Below are 21,659 nucleotides of genomic sequence, written 5' to 3' on the forward strand. Positions count from 1 at the left end.
TTTCGTCTCTTGTGGGTAGGCTGGACAGGGTCCCCTTCGGATATTTTCCTAAACCATTCTAAAAGGGGGAAGAAAGGCATCCTCCTTCAGCTGCTGCTTAATCACTCCCAAATACAGTTTCTGATCCATAACAGACCTCTGTATAATCTCAGACTGCTGCCATTTATGGTACATTTCTCTACCAAAACTTCCTCTCTTAAATTCTTCTTTTTTCTTCTACAACATCCATTTTCATTAGTGGAAAATTCCCTTTGTTTTCAAGTTTTTTTTAGTCAGTTTATGCATCTAGCTGTAGTAAAGCTGTTAAAAATTTCAAACTTTCAGAGTGATATTATTTTGAATTAAATATAAATGTAAATGTAATTAAAATTTCTAGGAAGTAAGAAATGCACGTTCTTTGAAGGAGGAAAATTGGTTTTTGTAGACAAAGAACTTTAGGAATCATCTATCTCCTCTTAAATTCATCAAAGATTAGACTGAGTATGTGCCTGCTATGATTTTGTATAGAAGTGCTTTTGCAGTAATGACAAAAGGGAATAAACTGCCTTAAGAAGCACCTTGAGGTAAACATTTGAAGAGCTTCTATTTCAATTTCCGAAGTTTGTATTTTTCCCTTCAGTAATGCAAGAAGATGGCCTCTGATGATGTCTCCTTAGGGAGCTATCAAACAAACAAATGAATAAAGAACATGGAAAAACTCAATAGTTTGCATATAATCAAACTCAGTGACCCTCAATTTATTACAATACTGGAAAAGCGCATTCAGTTTGGCAATCCTGGAAGGTTAATGACTAATGAAAGTGTAAATCACAGAAGGACCTGGAGGGGGCACAATCAGATAAAAAATGAAACTAGCGAGTATCCAATGTTCTCCAGGAAAATAGATTTGTTTTTTCTCCCTTTTTTTGAATCAAGTGAGTACTATAGTAGTTGAAGCCCTCTCTCCAGGTTGTACTTGATACTATACTAAGATACTTTTTAGCACAATATAATACTGTTTAATTTAAATATTTAATTGCTTTATGAGAATTGCCATTTCTTTTCTTCATACTAGAATAATATTATTTCTAAAAAGCAATGTTGTTTTTATTTGTCTTTTCAAGAGTATAAATACCAGATTGCTAGGCTGGAATCATTAAAGATTCTTATGTTCACTGTAGCATCTTGATTGCAGGTAGTCTTGTTTCTTCCAAAGAGAAATAAATTAATGAAATACATAGGTACAACTCCAGCTATTTTTCAAAGGCTATTAACTGGACTAAAAGTAAAGGGATGGATTGTTTATTTTCCATTATTCCTTTCTTGATTTTGACAATCTCATGTGCTTATGGTGAAAATTGAATTTAGTTCAGACTTACCGAAAATGATTCCTGTGGCAGTTTGTTGGTATTTCCCTTTTTAAAAATGGTAGCCCTTAAACTACTGCTCTCAGCCATTGGCAGCAGTAATAGCAATAGCATTTTAGTAAATTTATATTAGATACAAAATTACATGTACATTCCTTTGATTCATTTTTCAATCAGCTGAGTACTCTCCTTATCTCTACCAATTGCTCAATTAATATTTTTATTGTTTGCACACTGTAAACACACATTATCCATATATATGATAAAGAACAGTCAATCAGCAGTATAAACACCAACAAGATCCTACTAATTCTTATGTTATTTTGAAGGGCTACCAGATAATATTGGAGAAGAACTTGATCCTGTCCTAGAGCCACTTTTATCAAACAGACATTTAAGCAGGCAGGAGTATCTGCATTTGCCTTGGAGACTCCACCATTGAGTCTCCTGAATTCTGCTATTATATTACAACTAAGCTGGGAAATCCACATTATCTTGCTGGAACATCTGTTAAAGTGAGAATGTTGAAAATAAATGTGCAACTCTGTTTTAATTTTAAAATGATTCCTTGGCTAAAACCTGGGAAGAATTTCTGGCATGTGTTTATTCCTCCTCCCTGACAACATTTTTTTATGCTGCTGGGTGTCTGGTATCACCTTACAAGTGTTGACATTTCTCATGTTTAATACTTCACTGTGCAATTCTGTCATTCTTTCATCCAGTCAGGAATTTATTTAATTAATTACTTTAATCACCTTTTCCAGTCTGGATCTCCTGATGTTATTTAGTCACCTTTTTTAATAAAAATATTTACAAGACTTAATGCAATAATCACCTCACATGCAAAAGCTACATTGGGCTTTTTTACCTGTAGTGTAGTTAGGGACAGGGAAAGGTCTGGGCAGACAAACTTTAGCAGAACTGTTACATTAAAGATATTGCTAGTAATTCTTTAAGTCAGAACTTAATATTTTGGGATCATATTTGAATGTACCTCTGCCACCAAGGCAGTCTGTGTTCTATAAACCTAACTCTTTGACTTTAAATCTTACTATTTTACATCTCAAAAAACCCCTCTGTATCTCTCTGTGTCTAAATTAAAGTAAGCAATAAATAAAATAATCACCCTTTGATCCAGAACCTTTCTGGCAGCAGAAATATGAAGATACAGAACCTGAATCCCTCCTGCCAGTGTGGATTACACCAGTCATTCCCAGGGAATGTTTTGTGTAAGCCCCTTTTGATGATTTTACCCAGTGAAGGCAGAGGTAGGCAGCCTGGCAGAAAGTTCTCTGTGACAATCATTCACATAGCGCTGTTTGGCTTGGGCTATCTTCACTGGTCAGAATTTTTTTACAACAGGCTCTGTGCTGAGATTCTTTTAATCATTCTTTTCTCATGCAAACCACGTTACTTTTGTAACTTGAAAAAAGTTTACATTTTGTCCCATAGTCATTTTTGTGTCAGTATTTTGTGCATAAATTGTATGTACATCCATTTAACTGATGAGGAGTTATAACTTAGAAAGGACTTAATGCTAATAATAACCCAGTAATAATATTAAAGTAATAATATTAAAAATTATCTATTTCTTGAATGGAAGTAAACAGAAAGAGATTGAAATACAAGACTGAGAAGGAGACAGATCAAACAACGTACCTTCCTCTTATTCTTATCTTCTGTCAAAAGCTTTGCACTTTTTAATTACAACTGATTACAATTAGATTTCAGAATTATCACCATGCCTGAAATCCAGGAATGATCCTCTGAGTAGCTCTCTGCTGAGGGAGTGGTGGCCTAGGGAATTGGGAAAAAACTACAGAACTTCTCCACATCTTTGTTTCTACCTTGAAAAAAGTATTTGAAGTAGTTTGTGCAAATTTTTACACTGCATTTCAAACCACCTGAATGGACTTCATCTTATTTTGGCAGAGGTGTTCAAAGTATTCAGACAAGAAATAGTTTTCTTTCTATCTCACACTCCATATCTGACCATAACCACTTTCACATTCAGGTAACACTGTCCACTTTTACCAGTCCACTTTTCTTACTGTTTACTTAAATGATGAAAATCTATCACCAATACTGACTCAAATGATCCAGGACTTCTCAGACCCTTTTAAAAAAAGATTGTTAATATCAAGGCTTTAGAAATCCTTTCTAATTAAAGAAATGGCCTGAAGTATGCAGAAAGACTGGATTTTTGGTTGGAAATGCTCAAAAAATGTACAATGAGAGACATTAAAGGAACTAAGCAGCACTAGCTCCTTCACTTGACCAGACTGCAGGAAAGTGGCAAATAGGGAAAATTAAGCTTTCTTTGGGTGTTTACAAAAAAAAAAAAAAAAAAAAAAAAAATTCAGTAAGTTGAGGGCTTTAGTTCTTCTTTGGGAAATAGTCATTTGGAAAATGAACAGAGAAATGATGACATTGGAAAAAGAGACTGAGAGAGGGGACAAATTCATTGTGCATACTGGGATTATAGCTTTTTAAAATCTATAGCTAAAATAAGTGAAAGGTGTGTACTTCCAGCAGTAAAGATCCAAGAGGTGTGGGACAGCTACGTGTGCATTTACACAGCCAAACTGGAGTAAAGAGAAAGTCCTTCATGTCAGGGGTGTTCTATAAAATGAGATTACAGACTCACTGACACTCACTGGCATTTGTTAACTGCCAAAGAATCTCATAACCAGTAACAGCAAAGCTGAGAACAGTTACTGACCCTTGCACAGCCAATCAAAAGGAATGGCATTATCTGTCACTGTCCTGATGCAGAGAGCTGCTGTACCTTTTACTTGTCAGGTGGAAGCATTTTTTGTCATCACCTACGTAACTCTAATACTCCCACTCTCATGGGAGTACTCACAAATACTCTGTTGTTAGGCTAACACAAAGTTAACACACCACACACCAACTGCTGCCCCCACTCTGAAAGCTGCAATAACAACATAACAGCTGGGGTGGTCACAGGCCATTTACAAACCAAGCTCTCTGGTGCTTTGCTTGACTGTAGTTTTCTCATTCTTGTTTTTCTGCCATCACTTTCTGCATTCAGCTGCAGCCTAATTCATAGTTACCTTGCAATACTGTAATGTGATCATCATTGATTACGTGTTATCATTGTAACATTAAAGACTGGCACTAGAATAGAGTTCCAACAGAAAGAGGGAGCTAAAATGGATGCTCCTGTTTCCCCCCACATCATTTCTTCTTCACTTTCTAAAGAACTTGAACTGTAAAATTATTCTAAGTCCTTAAAAGATATAGAAGAAGATTGAAGATATACAAGAAGCTTTTTAGAGTAACATATTTAAAGGGTTTTTTTAAAAAAGCTTTAAGCATGTCAACGTCGGTGCTGCAACTTAAGCAAAAATACTTCATGGATTGATGTGTGTCAAGGGCTAATTTACTCTCAAGATTGAGAATACATAAATGCTTTAAAGAATGTTGAAATACATGTTTTTAGGATGCCCAGTATGAGGAGTTTCCTGCAGAGTGAAAAGACAAGTCAGGGGAGTTCCAAAAGCTGCTGTTCATTTGTCGCTTGAGACCTGACAAAGTATGCACAAAACTTTCACCTTACTGAGAAAGGTCTGTCTGCATCTTAAAAGTCAAAAGTATCTGCAAACATGCATTTTTATTCTACAACAGTCTCTCATAAAGTAAAATAGGTAATAATAAGATTTTAAGAGAATCCCAGTGAGTTTGAAATTGTAATGGAAAACTTTTAAAAATGGAATAGTAAAGGTTTAGCTTTTGTTGTTTCAGTTACACACCAAAATCCCCAGAGCTCTTCCTTGAGACTGCCTTACACACCTTGTGTCTGCCCTCATTCAGTACACCCCCCTATTTTTGCTGGATGTCATTATCTGTGCCAACTTTGTCTGGTCTAGAAAGACAACTTAGTGGTAAGCAGGGGTGTAGATAATGCAGGTGCTGAAACCAGTTGTTGGAGGCACACAGATCCATTTTGTTCACTGGAAGGTGTTTTGAAGCAGAACTGCTCTGATTTGAGTCTGCCTAGGTACAAGGTTTTAACACAGACCACAAAGTACTCAGTTGTGAATCTTTATTCCAAAAAAAAATTCAGCTTGCTAAAAACCAGAATGAAAGTATGTGCTTAGACATTTTTCATACACAGGCAGGGTGGTGGGACTACTCTTAGTTCCCCACACCCAGCCATACCAAGAAAGCACACTGTGAAAGACAGGCCATAACTGTCCCTACTCATTGCTCTGATCCAGAGAGGCTGAGAGCAATTCTCTACATACACTTCCTCACACCCCCTGTTCAGCTTTAGATTCACACCCAGGTAAAGAGAGATGTTTGCACCACTTTAAGAGACACTTTTAGAATCAGACTTCACTTGGGCTCGTTTTGCCTGGCAGCTGAGTCTCCGGGCTGCTGGCTCATCCCTGAGAGGCAGCGGTGCTGGGAGCTGGGGTCTGCAGCCAAAGTAATCCACGAACCGCTGCCTTGTTGCCGCGACTTCTTCTTGAAAAGCGTTTATTGTGCGCCTGCCGACCTTGCACTTGAGTCAAAGCAAGAGATTGAGCCTTTCAACTGAGCAGTTTAATTGTGCAGTTCAGCCAGATTCCAATCCCCCTCCTCAGGCTGCATTTGGGTATCAGTGCTTCACAGTAGCAATCATACCCTGGTGAGCCTAGTGCACAGCCTTCCCAGCTACAGGTGACAGGATCCTGGGGGCTAAGTGTCTCCACTTGAAGCTGCTGCTGCTTCAAGTTTTTTATATACTATACTTAGAAATGAAGTCATATTATTGCCAAGACCCCTTTCATACCTTGAAACATTGCTCTAAATCATTCACAGTTCAAGTTAGGTAACATCACCTCACTCTTAGTCCACCTTCTAAGATATCACTGGTCCCACTGTGCTACAGGATCCTATTTTTTTGTAGTTTAATCTGTTGCACAGTGACCTGAAATACCTAACCTTGACAGTCACCAGGTATATATTTAATACAGAACATTATTAGCAAGGCAAAGATCTTATTTGTGCAAACCCACCAACACATAATATGCAGAACCTTTTACTGTTCCTCATCAGGGAACTTGGTTCACTTGATTCTTACTATTCATAGGATTAGGGTTCACATATCAAAGATCAGCTGATCTTTATCAACAGAGCAGCTCAGTTGTGTGCTTTTTTACATGTCAACACTATGGCATGAAACCCTAGGAGTGGGGAGGAGAAAACATTAGAAATGGGCTTTAAAGTTTAATTAGGCAGGTTTATATGTGAAACTGGACATGTGAAGCAATGATCTGGTCAAATTTTGTCTTGTCACATGTTGTTCATCCCTCCTGAAAATGATAGAGCTGCTCATTGTTGAGTTTTCTGCATTGATTATCGCACCCTACATATTGTTTTTTCTGCTGTAATGAGCTGTTGGAAAAACACATCTAAAGGAAACAGGTTTGCCTTCAAAAGCCAGACAATAAACTACACTGAGAAGTGCTTAGGTGCAGGTTTCTTAGCCAATAATGCACATAAATCATTACTTCAGAATAAGTCATGTTCTAGCCTTTGACAATCATTCCTGGCTGGTGCTTGGAAATCTTAGCAAGAGAAGTTCTTGTTTACATTCTAGCTTTGAATTTCAGATTCTGTGGTTAACACTTACAATGAAGGTTCTGAGCCGTGTCATCTCCAGCATGTAGTACTCCTCCATTGTCAGCTCATCAAAGTGCTTGGGAAGGGATAAAAAGTCACAGGTGCTATGTTTGGCATGTTTCTCCCTGCAAGATAAACCCAGAATAAGAACAGATGTTAAACCTATGCAAGTTACGTTTCAGGAGATGAAGAGATCTGGACAGGCAGGTCTCTTCAGTACTTGTGCTGTCAGAAACAGTATCTTACAGAAAACATGAAACAGATTTTAGTGGATCTCAGAGAAAAGCTAGTTAAACTATTTCAAAGTTACTGGACAAGATAAACCTCCAATTTTGTGAACTGTCATGGTGGAAACTGACAACAACATTAACTCATTGTAGATTACCAAAGAAGTTCGGAGAGATACTTCAAGAGCATTGTTGTATCTGTGCTTACCATGGGTCATCATTTGGTTCCCAGCCCTCCAGTTCTAACAAGCAAAAGAAACATTTTGCCACATCTGGTTCATTTGCACTTGGACAGTGGATGAAGCCAGCCTTTGCCATCTGCAGGGGACAGTTTAGAAGTTTAGAGCCTTATCCCACACACTACTTGTGTTTCCTGCCACTTTAGAATCATGTCTAGTCGGGACACCAAAAATTAAGTTTGTACAAGTTATCAAGCACTTTCTCAGGTAACTCTTGCAGTATGACTCATCTGAGATTCAGGCTGGCAGTGTCATGTGTGTGCCGAAGTAGAAATCAGGTGGATTTTTAAATTTAAATTTCCATCTCTGAATCTGAAGCAGTGATCATTGCACTACTTCATCCCTCCTGCTGGATGCGTAATCGTTTACTCTAATGTAGGCTGTTGTGTCATCAATAGATATTTGCAATTAGAAAGAGCACATAATACAAGAAATTAATTTTTAAATGACAGGAACAAAAAAATAAGGGGAACAAGAACAGTAACTGTATTAAAATCTGTAGGCAGACTAATGGACCAAACACTAGTTAATCTAAATTTTAGATAAATCTAAATTTTAGATTTAGATTTCTAGTTAAACTAGAAAAACCAGTTAATCCTACTATAGTATTTCTGAGCAGGGAACAGAGGAAAGCTGCAGTATTTAACTTTTCAGGCTTAGTGGACTCCTCTTGAACATGGATACACTTAACAATGACTTCACAATCAAGCACAGTACATAAAAAGTAAGGCAGAGGCAAAATAACCATCTTCAGACTTACATTCCCTGGAGTGCACTTGCAGTTCTCCTGGAAGGGCCACTTGGTGAAGGTTTTTAAACGGTTCTCATATTCGTACATCTCCCTAAAGTCAGTTAAGAGCTTGGAAGCTGAACTAAGCTCTTGTAGGAGTAGCTCCATCTATGAAGCCTGCAGTCAGTGTAAGCCAGAGCCGCCCTCCTGCTCTCACATTTAAGGCCTTGGTAATTGGTGACACATTGCACCTGGAAAGCAGGGGAGGGCCTCAAGGAGTGTTAGTCCCCTCCTAACATAGCTGAGCTTATAGGCAGGACCCTCAAGAGAAATGAAGCTACTGGAACTTTTTTCCCTTGTATCACATTCTGTGTCCTTGGTTATGCAATATATTTTTTAACTGAAAGGACCTATGCTAATTGCAGGTTTTATAATTGAAATCTAAAAACCTGCAAGTTAAAACTTTAATTACAAATACAGTAACTTTGCTGTATAAAATTTAAAAAAATATTATCCTGATTATCACCAAAGGGGTTGAACTAACATTGCTGTTTGAATCCTTCAGTGTTTCTTGAATTTCACGTTCAGAGATTAATTCTTAGGATCATCTTTACAAATACTGTTGCATTTCTTTAAAGAAGAGATGGTTATTTTATAATATTCTAATTATTCTATTCTATCTTAAAATATTGTAGAGCATGCCCAGCAATAGAGTGGATGATAATACTTTAAAGATGTATATCTAAGGGTTTACAGGATCAAAGCATTAAGCTGTCATTTTATAAACTGTCTCTTATTTCAGTACAGAGTCCAGTTAAACTCAGTAGGAAGTTTAAACACCAGTATCTTTAAAACTGCTGCATGCAGCAGCTTTCTAAGCCAAGATCTTAGCACCTTTGAAAGGCGTTGCATTGTGAGAATTGAAAACTTAGATCTTCTCCATAATACAGATGGAGTAAGTGCAGAAAATAATCCAGCTCATGCTTCTGTCCAGATGTGGTGATGGAAATGGGATTAAAGAACATTTGCATAGGACTTCCAAGGTCAGCTCTTAGGGCATAGTTTTTGCCTAGATTTACAAATGCTACATCATTGATTCCTCTGGGACTGTACTGGTGTCTAATTTTATATGCAGGAATACTGCCCTTGAAATTTATATTCAGATATTTAGAGTAATATGTGTTACATGAAAATAGGGCACTTTCATTCCTTTTTTTTTTTTTTTCCCAAGGTAATACCAGTGGTGCAGGAATTTATCATTCAGAACCTGGGCCCTTCAAGTACTGATATTTATAGTTTCTCCTGGTACTGACTCCAGGGCAGCCCTTCTTAAGTTTGCTGATGATCAAGCATTTTTATATCTTTTTTAATGTAGTTGATGTCTGTGTGTGGATGTGTGAGTGTATTTGTATGAAGCAAGGAACTTTGTTTAAATAAAAGTTGAAATGCCAAAGTAAACTCAAAGCCTGTTTTTAACTGCCCCAAAACATGTTAAAATTGATCTCATGCTTCTCTTTAACACAAGGCACTAATTAATGCAAATGGATTGTTTTCAGGAATTAATAATTTGTCTGTTGTTTAAAAGAAACTGTAGGTTAAATATTTTGGCATATTTTATAACCTTGTGATGTCATGATCTATTTAACTAATTGGTTTGTGTAATTTCAAATGGAAAAATGGAATAAAACCATAATAGTTTAAATGTTTAATGTAAGCAGTCTTATCTGAAAACGCTATTTTTTTCAGATATGCATTATATGTAATATATTATTTAATCAAAACACCATAGTAATATAGGACCTTGGAATGCTGGGTGACATTTATACATCAGAATTGAAATATGTTTTTTTTTTTTCCTTTAACTTTTATTATGGCATTTAAAACAAACAAACAAAAATTTCCCAACAGCCCAAATGAGTTCTTACATAGAAAAGTACTGTTAGAATACTAGAAAGTAAGATTATACATGTAAGAATACATTCTGAGATTTATTTCTTGCATTTCCTGCCTGTTATTCTGTCAGAATTCCATGCTATTGAGAATGACAGATATATTTCAAGTCTCCAGCCACCAAGCTGCAAAGGCATTCTGCATTTTATGGCAGGTTGCCTACATCCTTCAGGAGAATACTGTTTGCAGGAGTGTTCTGGAACTGTCAGAATTTTATAGTTCCAGATTAAATGGATGGGTAGTTGGAGCTTTTCACTGGAAGATAGATAAGAGGTGGCATGACATGAAAGAAGAGATTTAAATTGTATTTTAAACTATACAGTACATTAAATATCTGATATTCAATATCTGATCCTGACTTTTCCAACAAGTGCAGAAGCCTGTGAGTAATGTTGCAACTCTGTAAATCAGTTAAAGCTGACCCTGATGAATGTGTATACATGATCTGGGAGGAAAAAGCCTCCGAAATTAAATAGTTGTCTTCCACTACAAGGAAAGTAGTTTCAATTACTGGCAATAGTGGAGTAAATTTATTTTTTATTTTATTGCTTGTCTCACACTTCATCAATTGAAACGTGTTGCTGTAGCATTAGTAATACAAGCTCTCTAGGTGTTTATTTAAAAAAAAAGGTAAGACTGAGAAAACCTATCCACTGTTTTCATATAACTGGATGTGTGTTTGCAGTCCGATTTTACATTATTTTGCATTATTTTTTTATAATTAATGTAGGCCATCTAAATGAGGTTGTATACTTAGCTAAATGGTCTCAGTTGAAAACCAAACTAAATATTTCTACCTGATGTCTTTCTGTAAAGGCCAGAAATCTCTCTTGGTAAGGATTAAAAAAAAAGCTAAAATATTGTGTGAGCAGTATTTTATAATACAATGGTGTTAAAAAAATGTATAGGTGCATGGTCTCATACATACAATTGTAATGTATATTAATTAGGTATACATAAATAAATAGCTTTAAAAAATAAAATTGCTTTGAGGTTTAAGAGACTATTTGGAACTGATGCTCAGTACCATTTAATGACCTCCTGCTGAAGGCCTTTGTTTGTCAAGAGAAGGTTTCCCCTGACTCACGGTGTGTGAGCAGGAGAAGCTGGGGTCTGAGTGGTGCTCAAGAACAGCACCACTGTGCAGGACACGAAGAGCAGCTCCGGCAAGGTGTAAAGTATCCTAGTGGCACCCCTGGTGGCTGTCTCTGATTTACTCAGTGACAGGGACACGACCAGCCCCTGGACTGCTGCGGAGTGAAACCAGCTGAGATCCGTCTGAGGAACTCTGGCAGAGGGAGTTTCCCTCTGCGTGTTTTCCATTGAAGTCTCTCTGGAATCTGCCAGCAATACATGGCACTTCTTTGAGCTCCAGCTTCCTAAGCAGCCCAGCATGGCCAAAATCTGTTAAAGTTAGGGACTGGCAGGAAGAGGGGTGCTGCTTTCACTGTCAGCCGGGAGTGACTTTGGTTATTAGTGTGGTTAACAGGCAGAGCCAAGCAATAATGTGGTTAATAGGCAAGGGGTGGAAGCACTTCGTGGAGGTGTTTCTTTCCTGAAGCAAGTGGGGCGGTGGGTGGGTTGTGACGGGGATGTCCTCCTACTACATGACCAAAGGTTCTGAACAAATAGCAAATACAGTTCCTAGCAGGGATGGAACCTTTTTTTTCCCCTGCAAGGTAATAATTTTGATGTAGTAAACATTTCTTTGGACTGTTTTGCTTTATCCCAGTTCTCAGTGTATCACCCACTCTTGCCTTCCTTCAAATAATTGTCTGTTATCAATCACTCATAATTTTTTGTTTTTATGCACCTAGGAGGAGTGCAGTTTCTCCTAGCCTAAAGACTTAAGGCATGTTTTATTGTCTAAAAAAATTAAAAAATGATGAGCACAGCTATGGCCTTGTAACAGCATACATTTATTTCAGAAAGATGCCAAACAAGAGATAATTTTGGAAAAGTTTTCCATAAGCTTGTATTCAGGGAGTTTCAGCTGCATTACTACAGAAACTTTTGGTGCTATTATTCTTCAAAAGCAGCAATGGCTGGGTGACTTGAGGGATGATTATTAAAAAGTATTTGAAGGGCTGGAGATCAAATGGTTCAAACATGAACTAGCAGAAGTAATTAACAGCTTTTAAACTTTCCAGTGAGAATTCTGGCTGCCTTCCAGGTGAATTACAGTGATGTTGGTACAGCTGCCCAGGGAAGCATGAGGCTGCTGCTCAGATCACTGTCCTGGTTTCCAGCAGGAGGTGCCAGCTGGTGCTCCTCACTGTGTGACTGGGGAATGCAGTTATGGTCCCAGAGGCACTGAGGACTGGGACTGTCTCTGTAAGTGTTCTGAACATGTTGTCGTCCTTGGAAATCCATTACAAATGTCAATTATATACTTGAGCCAAGTGGTGTTTATTTTGCCTCTCTTGAAGGAGATGTAAGTATCTCAGAACAACAGAATTACCAACAGCTTATTTAAAAAAAAAAAAAAAAGTATCTGTACTGAAACTGATGTGTGTCTCAGTGTTTACTCAGTCACTGTTTGCTTTGGTGGCTTAATCTCACCTTCTATCAGGCCTTGTTTCAGTGACTTCTGAGAAAGGGACATTATGTAAACACCACCCTATTACTGTCATCTAAATTCACTGCTCTGTGTGAGTCAGCGCTCAAAGACACAGCCCAGCCAGGTACAGTTAAAAGCATTTTAAAATAGGCCTAACAGAAATTCATTGTATCTACTGGAGGTAGAAAGGCCACAGTAATCAGCTTAATTGATCACACAGGAGTTGTGTCAGTCAGCAGCAGAACACCTTCAGACAGCTGGCAAGCAGTGGGGCCAGAGAGGGGCTGCAGCCCCTTACACTTGGTGTCTCATTTGAACAGAATTTTCATCAGCTGCCAGAATTTTTCAGAAATTAGTTAACCAAAGCCAATCTTGATTTGAGGGCAAGACCAAAGGACTTTGTGCAGCACAGCCCACCCTGGTACTGCCTTTTACATCTTAGTTACACACTCTATTCATCCCACTAGGAAAGCCTGGCGTGGTTGTGGCCTCTTGTGAGCTGGTTGGCTGCTTCTGCATCTTTTCCATCTAGAGGTATTTTTTCCCCAACTTTTTTCAGTACCAAAGCTGTATTGAATATGCAAAGACACTTCCACAGAATCCCTTCCCAGAGATCTTTGGAATGACTGAAAATGCTGATATTACCAAGGATCAGTCAGGAACACAACTGTTATTTGACAACATTCTTCTTACACAGGTATGTAAAGCCACACACCATCTTACCCTAACCTTCTACTGTATATCCATGTTAGTATGTTCACATTCCCTCACCAGTTTTTACTGTACTTTATTGTGTTGTATCTCCATTCTAGTGAAATTACTTTTCCACTTAAGAACATTTTAAGGCTTTGTTTCAGTTTTATATTTTTTCTGACTGTCTTCCTGAGGAAGCATTTTGTGACTATACAGTCAGTTTATGTATCTCCTACTTCCTCCAGCTTCTAACAATTTTCAACTCCTTGGCCAGTTTTAGTCCAGTTTGTAAGCCTAGAGAAAGAAAAAGAGACACAGCTGTAGGCAACTGGATTCTGTTCATTCTAAGCTAGTAACTTTTACTGCAGTAATAGAGGGAATTCTGCTCCTTTAGAGTAAGGCACTTGCAGCAATGCCACAGAATGTGAACCAATAGTGAAGAGGGTTTACAGTCAGTAAAACTCAAATGTGCTCTGGGAACACCATGTTTCTGAAGGATGGGAGTGAGAACTTCCCAGTAATGGCAGCTTTTAAGAGGCTATGGACCTTTTCCCTGAGCAATCCAACAACTACACGATCAGCCAGAAGATCACAGTAACTGTCCATGAAATCCCCTGATCCACCATTCTTGTTTTCAGTACTGCTCTACCTGACTGACCTGGAAGTCTGTAACGACTGTTGGACAGAGCATTTATGTTGGTTTTTAATTGTTTAAGCAACCCTGTTAAGCAAAGTATTTTGACACCTTCCTCTTCAGAATTTCTTTTAGGGGCTTGTAGTGATGTCTGCTGAACTAAAAAGAGTGGTAAACAGCATTCTGAAGGCAGAAATGCAGGATTGTGGATGAGTGAGTCTTACTCAAGGTTTTTTACAATGTTGCATTTGAGACAGAATACTAGAACACAAAAGTAATCAAACCTTACAAAACCCTACAAAAGTATCTGCTCCTTGAATAATTTTTTTATTTTCTGAAGGCTCCTTATGTATAAGGAACATACATAAAATGAACACAACACTGTTGACAATGAACAAAACAGCATTTGATAATTTCCAGCTTTATAAAATTTTTTAAAAAATGATTTAGTCATAACAAAAAACCAATAGCTCAGCAAGTTATCTTATTGGACCATTATCACATTTTAAACCATAGACTCAGTTGTTAATGGGGAGAGGAAAGAAAAAAAATTATATAAAAAAAAAATCACACTGCATCTAGCAACTACAACATTTTCTAAGCGTAATCACAGCGGATTGAGTGCAATGTGATTTACATCAGAATTCACATGGGATGTCACACAGTGACAGCATTGTAATATACAAGTAACATTTATGCCCTCCAACAAATACAAGTTAAATGAGACTCTGGATTCAAGCAAAATGGAATGTTGAAGCCAAGTAGAAATGTAATGGAATTCAGATTGTCTGTAACATGACTCGAAAGTGTACATTAGAATCATCTGGAATTCAATACTGGTGGAAACATTAGAGAAGTCACAGCTGTTACACTGCTCTGTTACATTTGCAATAAATACTAGAAAATAAAAGTAAACAATCTATATTCCATGAAAAATACAGTGCCTACCTTCAAAGACCATGTTTTTCCCTTGTCTGAAGATGGTCTTGGAAGGAAGTGAACTGTCTTCCTACAGAGGCAGTGTATTAAGCTATAACCACATTCCAACTAATACAACAGTAAATATACTACCAGAAATACAGAAATCTTCATTTGAAAAGAATTAAGAGAAATAAACCTTAAAAAATGGTTTGACAAAACATCAGTTCAGCTGCATAATGACTCCCTTATGCTAGACAGAATTAACAGAAAAGAAAACTCAAGTCAGTCAGTTTAATACATAAGAAACAGAGATTGTTTCAACTCAGATCCTCAGAAGGTATCCAGGAAGTTTTGTCTCATTGACCTAACATGGGCACTATGCAAAAGTGTCATCCAGGAGCTTTTCACTGCAGAAATTCAGCAATCTGAAGCTAACAACAGTGTGTTTGCTAATCAGGGTTCTACAGTAAACGTTTAAAGAAGAAAAAAAGAAAAGCTTCAGTTCAGAACATCAAACGGCTGCATGCCTGAACTCTGGGCTTTTGGCTTCTTCACTGAAGAAACTGCACTCTTCTTTGAAATGGACCCTTAATACTGTTTCCTGATACTGCATTAGGAAGAAATACTGGCAACCAACTGATACTTTTAAAACACATGAGCTGCTCTCAGTAAAAACTAAACTGATCAATGAAGCTTGCAAAGTAAAGGGCCACAGGAAACACAGGAACTTGAAATGGAATGCAGATACCCACTGGCTCTCATTAAAGGCGTCAGGATTAGTGTTTTTAGCAGCTACACTGGCACCAAGCAGACTGGAACTTTAAAACTTACGGCACATAGTCAAAGTACAGCTTTTACCTGGCATACACAGAAGAGAGACGAACTGGACGTTTTAAAAAAAAGCTACTACCATGCTTAGGACTGGTACTACAGAATCAACTTGCACTCCCCACAAACTCATAATTTTATTTTTTTTTTTAAGGAGATGGGTACAAGAACTAACTCATGTCTGGCAATACATGCCTGTCAGCACAATCTGAACTAGGACAGCTGGTCCCAGCAAGTTAAGGCCCAAACTTTCAGTCTATTCTTCCAATTGATGGTTCTACCATGGTTCTACCACATCTGCTTTTTAATAATCTAATTTGAATACCAGAATTGTAAAAAAATATCATAGAAATGAACTCCTTTATACTGGAAGTAGAAATCTTCTTACATACTCTTTACTGCCAGAAATGGCTGGTGTCACATCATCTGATATCAAGGCATTGTAGGAACAGACTTGATCCGCTGTTACAGTATCAGAAATACCCTACCAGTACAACATACACAGAGCACAATTTAACCTTTGTGTCCAGCTGCAGGAACTAGCATCTTGCACCTTGGTTTGTTTTAACATGAAGAGAAGAAAACAGTCCAAAATAATCGTTTAAAAAAATGGAGAAATTCCCACATGGATTCTCTTGTTAGAAGAGTTTGCACAAATTCACAGCCACAATTCTTCAGTAGTTTATGCTGCAAGTGGCACACAATACATGTTTAGCGTCTGTAAGAAAGAACCAGAAACAGCTCAGTAACTCCAAGGTCAGGGATGTTCCCAAGCTAACACTAATTCTACTGCATTTTGCATTTTCCTACTAATATCAAGGAACAAACATCAAATAAATCTCAGTTGGGAAAAACATCATCAAACTGACCCTCGACAGAAGTTACACTTTGCAGAGTACATGGCAACAGGCTGCCTTCTTACACAAGAGCTTTGGAATGATGGATGGCAGCTTAACACAGCTTGTAAGAATTTAAACAGTCTTTAGGTTTGGGGTTTCTTTTTAAAAATTTAAGTCAGCACAGTAGTTTCCAGTCATGTCCTGCTCTAAGACTGAGTACTTCAAGTCACCACTATGCAGAAAAATCAGCACAGGATTAATATATATGTATATATACACACACAGAGGTGCACACACACGTGTATGTGTGCACATCTGTGTATATCTATATAGATCTATACATACATAGAGACATCTATGCACTACTCAAGAGTCATGTGGCACTAAAAGCTTCCTTGGGTTCCTTGCACAGGTGTGAGTTTCAGCTGAACATCTGGGTTCTGTCCAAGTGCACTAACGGAATGGTATTTTCCCAAATGGGAAGATCATTCCCTGTACTTTTTCTTTCTTAGGCAAGCAGAGCTCCCTTATACTGCACCCTGAGCTTGGCCCTTATTTCTCATATTTAGGGTTTCCTAAACGTTGCTCACTCGAGTTTAGGAGTTGTGTTGGGATTAGACAGAAGCAGAAGCTACTCTAGGCAGAAAGCAATCTCCTGTCCTTGTGCAAGCAGTGCAAGCACCACGTGTCCTCTGAGCAACATGCACACAGAGACACAGTGCAGACTCAAAGCCAGACAGCAACAGACTGGAACCACAGTGATTACCAGCATTAGGTCAGAACTGGATGTCAAGCACAATTTTGTCTTCGTAGAGGGCAATCACCAGCATGATGGCAAATCCAAGAAGCAGGCCCAGATTCTGAAGAATGAACTGCCCCACAGGACAGTAACCATGCTCTTCATTGTCTCCATCTCCATGAAGCATTTCTGGAAGCTAGAAGATACAAAACAATTTAGAAAATTATTTTAACTCTATTCCATTTATACATGGATAAGTTTAGAAGATGATATTGTTAAGAATATACACTCCAGGGTTCAGATATAAAACCAATACACTAAGACACAGCTTAAATTCTACTGAACCACTCCATTCAATAAAAATATGAATCACGTGATATATTTACAAAACAAACTAAAAATACCTTTCCTTTGGACTTCTTTTTTTCTTACACTTTTACTGGATCATCCATTAAATTGAACATTAAGTTCCTTAAGCTAAGGACCAGCCCAACATTCTTCAAGTTCTGCTCCTTTAATTTTAATAGAGTAAAAACTTAAGTCATGCTCAAATAAACACATGACTTTGATTAACTTAGCCATTCATGTGTCATGTGAGATGCTTACACATATTCACATACATATCCCTTTTAAATATGGGAATGACAGCTACAAGCAATTCAAGAGAAATTTTATGTGCAGATATAAAAACTTATGAAAGTTCTGGACATTCCTCATATTCCTCACCTGTGAGGAAAAGGCAGAGTACTGACAAAAGCAACTAATAGTAGTGCTCTTGGAAGATGTAAAAATTAAACTTTGTGTTTTACAAAGCCCTCCACATAGAACAGAAGTAACATATTTACAAGGAAATTAATTCAAGAAAGCAGGAAGTAAATGTTAAGATTTGATTATTGAGAGATGCTTCTGCCCAAATTAAGGTGCATATGAGACCATATGCCAAAGTCAAGATTTTATTTAACTGCAAATATGAGGTAGAGAGAGAGCAAAATAGGAAAGAGAGAGGAGGGAGAGGAGAAAGAAAGAGAGTGAGAAAGATGAAGCAGAAGATAGTCACCACCCATGGATCCAGCCGGTGTCTCCCTGGTCCCATTCACCCTGGCTTCCCAGGGGTGGGTGTCCTGAGGTCACTCAAAACTTCTCACCATTTACACATTTTAGCAGACAAAGGCTCGATGCTCACTGGCTACACAGTTCTCTTATTCTATCAGGTAAATGGTTCCCTCACCTCCAATGCTAATGAGTCCCATCTCAGTCTCTCTCCGCCCTGGAGTCGGTGCCTCCCATCTGGAGTGCTGGGCTGTGGCCTCCCCCTGCTGGGCCCAGCCAGAGCTCATTTTCAGCACAGCTGCTGAGCTGGTTTGCCATGTGGGTACATTCCTCTCCCCATGCCTTGCTTACTTCTCCTTAGGCTTGAGATAATTGGGACAATAGTCCCACCTTTATCTTATCTCAAGTCAGGACTATCCTCAGCGGGGTGGTATTCCGTGGTGGCAGACCAGCAGTTGCTTCTTTGCACAGTTTGCTACAGTGGGCAAAGTCCTTCAGTGATATAACAGTGTTTGAGGCACTTTTGATCTTTAAGTCTCTTACAGTAATTCTTCCAAGGAAGGAATTCTTACAGAAATTCCTTCAAGACCCATTTAGTACAGAAAATGATGATACAGAATAAAATGAAAACTATTGCTCTTCATTAGATTGGTTAGGATAGTTTTGGTTATTCCAAGAACCTGAATACTGCCCAACAGACAATGACATCAAAGATGCTAAAAACCCAAATATACTACCCATCTCATCTTGTATTACTGTATTTCTAAAAGATACATAAACCTGGTAATTAATTTGATCCACTATTAAACTATTAAAAAAAACCCAACAAAAAAACCCCCCAAACCCTCAAAAAACAAAACCATGAGCCACCCCCGAAATTGGTGTGAAAAATGTTTAAATGGTTATCACATATACACTAGACCAGGCAGCTCAACAGCAAACACTACTCCACATTACAAAGTACTGTCAAGTCATTAAGAATAAAGGACTTCACCCTAGCATTACTATAATGGGCTATAACACTGCTGGATATTTAGTTTGACAGCATGTCTGAAGATTACTAAACTTTTTGCTTTATTGGCTACTGATGTGACCAATTTCAGGGACCATATAAAGAACGGTCCTGTCAATTAAAAAAAACATAACACCCTTTTGAAGTTGAAAGCTTATAGTGTCAGTACTAGAGATAAAAGGAACAAAAACTGCAACAGATAAATTTGTTTCCCAGTAAGATGAAATTATTCAAGTTGGACAATTCAATGTACCCATTTCAACCAAAACAGGAGTGTCAGGAAGGAGGATATTATGATTACTCTTATAATATCACCAAATGAAATTTCATATAAGAGCATGGAAAGCCTGAAGATTTTGAAACACCTGAGTTTAGGTGGTACTGGAGAGGAATATCCTTATCATTAAAACCCATGTAATTAGACAAACTTCAGGACAGTCAAATGCAAAAATACCAAAAGGCTCATTCTCAATGGGCTGGTGTAAGGAATGGATAGAAAACTGCACCTCTGTGAACCTCTGCTCACAGCTAGGGAGGAATCAAAATCTGTTCTTCTTGTGGGCCAGGTAACAAGGTCTTTGAGAAGGAGGCTGATTATGCAAACACCAAGACAAAACTCTGGTTCAGTTTCAAGTGTCTCTTGCAGAAGCTTTCCTGCTCTTGTTGAGTCAGACCATGGGGCTTTGACTATGGTTACTACTGTAATGGCCAAGGGAAAGAAAAAGGAATGAAGGAAGGAAAATGCTGCCTTCCTTTATACATGACATCTTCAGTAAAAGTAAGTACGGGAAGTAAGTATCAGACACAGAGCTTACAACCAAGTGATATTTCAGGCATTATAGGCTACTACAGAACATCCAAAGGATCAGTCTACCCAGACATTCTATTTAACAATTTAGCAGGCCCTGAAAAGGACTTACTTACCTGTTAATAGATTACAGAGTGACTTTATAACAACAATATATTTACAAATTAAAGTCTCCATAATGAAGTGGAGAGCATTACAAAATACCCCAAAAGTGAAAAATGATCCCATCACCTTTGGGCTGGGAAAGACAAGAAGGGAGAAAACTGCCTTATTTAAATAAAGCTCTGAAGCAGCTTAGAGGAGAGAATGCAGGACTGAATATGGACTGGTAACATGCAGTAATGCACAGCAGTATTGCTTCCTGAAGGGTCTGGCTCTGTGGTGCACACACACTAAGGATAATGCACCTGTATGTTCTTGAAGCAGCAGCATTTTTCCACTGCGTAATTTTTTTAAAAGCTACTCACCACACCACCTCTGCATTACCAGCTGCACACGGTAAAAGTTCAGACTAAACCTTTCAGAACTGGATATATGATGATTCAATCTCAGTGAAGAGTGAACCTGAACATCAGACTGAAGTGCAGCCCCCACAGAAGTCCCAGGTTTCCCACCCAGAATGCCCCCAAGCCCCAGCCCCACCCAGCCGTACCATGTCGACCAGGGCCACGTAGAGGAACATGCCGGCGGTGACAGCGAAGATCCAGAGGGTGATGTTGTTGGCGTACTGCCCCACGGCCGTGCCGATGAACATGCCGATGTAGGCCATCATGGCCGACAGCAGGTTGTACACGATGGCCTGCTTCACTGTCATCCCTGCCTTCAGCAGCACCGCAAAGTCACCTGGGGGACATGACACAACACGGGCTCAGCCTCAGCGCTGCTCCCAGCAGGAGACAATCGGCCTCCAGGCACTGCCTCACCAAAGTAACAACGCTGCTGCGGGGGCTCAGAGGCCCACTGAGCCACAGGGACCGACTGCCTTGGAAAAATTGTACCTATGTGCAGCAATCCCTTGATTAAAGTATGTTTTAAAGGTGCGTGTTCCTCATGCTGATTGTCAGAAATGTAGCAGTGATTACCTGTGAAGGGTGAATGGAGGAGTCTCATCTGCTCCTGCCACAGAGAATACACCTGTGTGGCACACACTCATCTTTACTTCTCAGAAGTTCTCCATGGCACATAAAACCAGAGGCTTAGTTTCGATCAATACCTGTTAAAATTCCTCTTAGCTATCCACACCTCATTATGCAAATCCAGGAAGAGGATAACGAGGCATTTGTTCCCACAAAAAGTGACAATGAATTTGAGCACTAGAAAGTTACACTCACAAAGAATGACTTCACATCCATGTTCAATCAGCTATTGACATGAAGACATGTCAGGTTAATGTGTTTTATTCTGAAATCAGGACAGCTCTGCTAAAATAGCTAGATGCTCTTTAAAAAT

The 21,659-nt window shown here is 38.5% G+C and overlaps 2 protein-coding genes across 10 annotated transcripts in view; both read right to left on the reverse strand.

The window, feature by feature from the left end:
* Positions 1 to 5,401: 5,401 nt before the first annotated feature.
* Positions 5,402 to 8,357, reverse strand: LOC121670642 (baculoviral IAP repeat-containing protein 5.1-like). Its single transcript, XM_042041164.1, has 4 exons — positions 8,207 to 8,357; positions 7,416 to 7,525; positions 6,991 to 7,105; positions 5,402 to 5,877 (listed from the first exon to the last, which is right to left on the reverse strand). The coding sequence occupies exons 1-4, from the start codon at positions 8,342 to 8,344 to the stop codon at positions 5,683 to 5,685; spliced, it is 558 nt and encodes a 185-aa protein (XP_041897098.1). The 5' UTR covers positions 8,345 to 8,357; the 3' UTR covers positions 5,402 to 5,682.
* Positions 8,358 to 14,319: 5,962 nt separating this feature from the next.
* SLC39A10 (solute carrier family 39 member 10) overlaps positions 14,320 to 21,659 on the reverse strand; it is a 75,412-nt gene continuing 68,072 nt past the window's right edge. For all 9 annotated transcript variants that reach the window (XM_042041163.1, XM_042041162.1, XM_042041161.1 and 6 more), the window contains 3 exons: positions 20,863 to 21,053; positions 17,368 to 17,536; positions 14,320 to 16,480 (listed from right to left, as the gene is read on the reverse strand). In XM_042041163.1, the coding sequence (XP_041897097.1) occupies positions 17,378 to 17,536; positions 20,863 to 21,053 (350 nt within the window). In that variant the 3' untranslated portion in view covers positions 14,320 to 16,480; positions 17,368 to 17,377. The remainder of the gene's footprint in view (positions 16,481 to 17,367; positions 17,537 to 20,862; positions 21,054 to 21,659) is intronic.

This window comes from Corvus kubaryi, unplaced genomic scaffold (genome assembly GCF_017639235.1).
Source record: "Corvus kubaryi isolate FWS band 111438036 unplaced genomic scaffold, C.kubaryi_AGA036_p1.0 37396, whole genome shotgun sequence".
Classification (NCBI taxonomy): Eukaryota; Metazoa; Chordata; class Aves; order Passeriformes; family Corvidae; genus Corvus; species Corvus kubaryi.

What these genes read in the sequence shown, in the direction of transcription:
- LOC121670642 (XM_042041164.1), bottom strand. Translation starts at nt 8,344, where the DNA reads ATGGAGCTACTCCTACAAGAGCTTAGTTCAGCTTCCAAGCTCTTAACT. An exon ending in GCAAGTGCACTCCAGGGAAT is followed by an intron (nt 7,526 to 8,206) that starts GTAAGTCTGAAG and finishes TGTCCCCTGCAG; the next exon opens with ATGGCAAAGGCTGGCTTCAT. An exon ending in CACGGCTCAGAACCTTCATT is followed by an intron (nt 5,878 to 6,990) that starts GTAAGTGTTAAC and finishes CTTTGACTCAAG; the next exon opens with TGCAAGGTCGGCAGGCGCAC.